The sequence below is a fragment of the Nestor notabilis genome, unplaced genomic scaffold (assembly GCF_000696875.1).
Source record: "Nestor notabilis isolate BGI_N333 unplaced genomic scaffold, ASM69687v1 scaffold28266, whole genome shotgun sequence".
Taxonomy (NCBI): domain Eukaryota; kingdom Metazoa; phylum Chordata; class Aves; order Psittaciformes; family Psittacidae; genus Nestor; species Nestor notabilis.
Genome location: NW_009933750.1, coordinates 1 through 3,355, shown reverse-complemented (window position 1 = coordinate 3,355; position 3,355 = coordinate 1). Strand labels below are relative to the sequence as shown.

The window sequence follows — 3,355 nt, the reverse complement described above, 5'->3', positions numbered from 1 at the left end:
GTCAGGACCTGCCCCACCACAGCAGCTGTGCAGCTCTGTTCAACATGTTATTTTTCACCATCCTTCCCAAGGGGTAAGGAAGACAGTGGTAGATTTTTACTTACAGCTGCTTGTAAAGATGCTGGAAGGCCTTCAGTTCATATTAAAGGGACATGAGTTGATCTCATACTACCACTAGGAGAGCCCCTTTACTTGTGAGACTATAAATGCTTTCTGGTCCTGAGCAAACTAGCACGTAACAATATGGAGCTGACCCAACAACAGCTGCATACTACAGGTACGCAGGGCAGGGAAGGATTTCATTTTAGACACTTTTAAGATCTGGCTGGACAGGGTGCTGGGACAGCTAGTCCAGGTCATGCTTTGCCTGAGAAGGTTGGACCAGATGATCCATAAAGTCACTTCCAGCCTGAGGTTTTGGGATTTTATGGTTGTTCTCTTTGGAAGCCACTTCTGGTAATGGTGGTGGTTGTGTTAAACGTGCAGGGAGTGCTCTGCGCCCCCCAGTTCACTGTGTCTCAGAAACACATGAACTTGCTCAGTTGTGTTTTCCAGGTGTGTGATGAACCAGAGGAGTTAAGGAGAAAGGCCACTGAGCTGGCTGCTGCCATCCGCCGCGCCAGGCACCTCGTCATCTACACGGGAGCCGGGATCAGTACGGTAGGATTCTTCGGGGTGAGTGGCTGGAGCTGTGGGACCTCCTGCAGGGGTGTTGCAGTGTTGTTTGGGCTATTTTTGGGGTTTCCAAATGACTGTCTGGGATACAGTGGGAACACACACACCATGACGAAGGCAATGGTTAGTTTGAATCCTGGGCTCATGCCTCCTGCCCAGGAGATTCTGAGGCTGCGTCACCTCCGTGAGCATGTGAGGAACGCGCTGCTTAAATGGGAAGATCGCCAGTCTGGCTCCATTCTTGAGTGTCCTTGACTGCTTTTGGTGTAAAACCTAAAACCAGATTGACTCATTAACACTGTCTGTGCTAACAGACAAGCAGGAATAGCTGGTGTTGCTGCAACTTAGAAATGACACTTCAAGAAACGCTGTGGTGGCCTCTGGGAAAGTGGAAATCTGGGGAAGAAGTGGTTCTTCCTCTTCTAATGTGATGTGTCACACACGATGCGTGCTGAGCTCTGAGATGGGAACCCTACTTTCTGTCCCTTTCCTACAGCTGGTGCTGATTTGGGGCACGATTCTGGGCAGGGTGTACAATGTCACGAGTATTTTTGCTGAGTGCGAGCTACCAGAAATCAGAGTCTAATGAAAGTAAGGAAAGGTTCAAGAATTAGGTTCTGTGGAAGGAATGGTGAGTACCAAGGATCAAAAAGAGTTCTGGTGGGATTCCATAATGGTAAAATTGGAGAAAATAAATACTGGGGATGAAAATGGGAGCTGTTAGGTTAGAAGAGATGCTAAAGAGAGAACATGAAGAGAAGGATTTACTGCAATTAGGGAAGCACTGCTTTAGGAAGGATGGAGTGAATGAAAAAGCGCCGGTCAGTGAGGAGTGTGTGGCGGCCCTGGGGGGACTGGGTCGGTGTGTTTGTGGACAAGGGTGTGAGCCTCCCGCCAGGCCTCGTTTTTTCTCTCCTGATGGCACAGGCAGCTTCAATCCCAGACTACAGAGGCCCTAATGGCATATGGACGTTGCTGCAGAAGGGCAGGAGCATCAGGTAGAGGGACAAGCTCCGAGCTACGTGGCAGAAAGCTGAGCCTGAAGGAGAGGTAATGACAATTCAACTTTATTTTCTTCCTTGCTCCTTGTCAGGGCCACAGATCTGAGCGAGGCAGAGCCCACACTCACCCACATGAGCATCGCCTGCCTACACAAGCACAACCTGGTAAGATGCTTTTTCTGCGCCTCGCTTTGTTCCTCTGTGTGTGGTAAATAAAGCCCCCCAGGGGAAAAAAGCTTTTCATGGGGCTGCCTAACTCCTGTTTTCACGCAGGTGGCTACATGTCCACGTATACAAATCACATGTGCTCACACAGAGCCGAGTCTCCCTCAGGCCTGCTCTTGTGCTTTTTCTTTCATGCTGTGTCTTGCCTCTTGCGAGGCTGGGCTGGCCACAGCGCCAGCAGCACTGGCAGCTGACTGGTGCTCCTGGAGGGCAGGAGGAGCTCTCACAGAGGTCTGTTCTTCAGGCCGCCTTGTTTCCCATGGCTCCTGCTGTGGTGCACAGGGTGATTTGGTGTGTGCTGAGACACCTCATTTGAGTGACACAGTCAGTGCTGTGCACATGTGGGAACTGGCTCAGTGTGTTGCTCTCCTCAAGGTGCAGCATGTGGTGTCTCAAAACTGTGATGGGCTGCACCTGCGGAGCGGGTTACCCCGAGCAGCAATATCTGAGCTTCATGGAAACATGTACATAGAGGTGAGTGGCCAGAACAGGGTGAAGTTACTGCCTGGGGCCTCACAGGGAGATAACATAAAATATTTATCTATCGCTAGCTCAAGAAGAACTAGTAAAAGGGCTACTCTTTGCTTAGTTAAGGCCATCACGTTTGGGGTGAACTAGCTAGCAAGCACAGACTAAAGCGTTCTGTACAGCTCTCCCTGTACTTGCTAGAGCCTTCTGCTTCTGCCTGCTCTTCTTCAGGCCTCCTCTGAAATCCCTCCTATGGCAAAGCTCACAGGCTCCCTGTAATTCCACTTGCTAGCTGATGTTCTCCAATTTTCCCCTAGTTGGCATCTGATCCCTGATGATCCCTTCTACCACTTCCGCTTTACTGTCCCCAGGAAGTGCTTTTCTCCTGAGAGCAGTGGCTGGCTCCTGGCCTTCGCAGGCTGGATGCTGGTGGTGTAACAGGGTTTTGCTTTCGTCCCGTGCCAGGTCTGCACTTCCTGCACACCCAACAGAGAGTACGTGCGAGTATTCGACGTGACGGAGCGCACAGCCCTGCACAGGCATCACACTGGCAGGATGTGCCACAAGTGTGGGGCACAGTTGAGAGATACAATCGTCCACTTTGGGGAGAAGGGGACGTTGAGGCAGCCCCTGAACTGGGAAGCAGCAACAGAAGCTGCAAGCAAAGCAGATGTGATTCTTTGTCTGGGTTCCAGCTTAAAGGTAACTTTAGAGACTCGGTGAAGATTGTTAGCAGCATTCCCTCTTGGTGATACACCTTGGTGCTGAGCAGTCTCCTCCCAAACAGACAACTGTAAACTCTGGTGTCAGGATTCGCCCAACCATCTGTGATAGTCTCTCTTCCTCCCTCTTTCCCCTCCTGGTAATACATTCCTTTTCCTCTCGCCGATGCGGGTCACCGTTCCGCGGCCGTTGGCTGGACTCAGCACCTCTGTTTTGTGACAGGTTCTGAAAAAATACCCCCACCTTTGGTGCATGAGCAAGCC

At 51.0% G+C, this 3,355-nt stretch overlaps 1 protein-coding gene across 1 annotated transcript; it reads left to right on the top strand.

Annotated features, from left to right (window-relative positions):
• Window positions 1–555: 555 nt before the first annotated feature.
• On the top strand, window positions 556–3,350 carry SIRT7 (sirtuin 7; the record flags this gene model as incomplete). The annotated part of the gene is made up of 6 exons (XM_010017030.1): window positions 556–660; window positions 1,603–1,673; window positions 1,769–1,841; window positions 2,277–2,375; window positions 2,835–3,071; window positions 3,315–3,350. Coding segments are annotated over 6 exons (621 nt in total), but the record flags the coding sequence as incomplete, so codon positions are not given.
• Window positions 3,351–3,355: the final 5 nt, after the last annotated feature.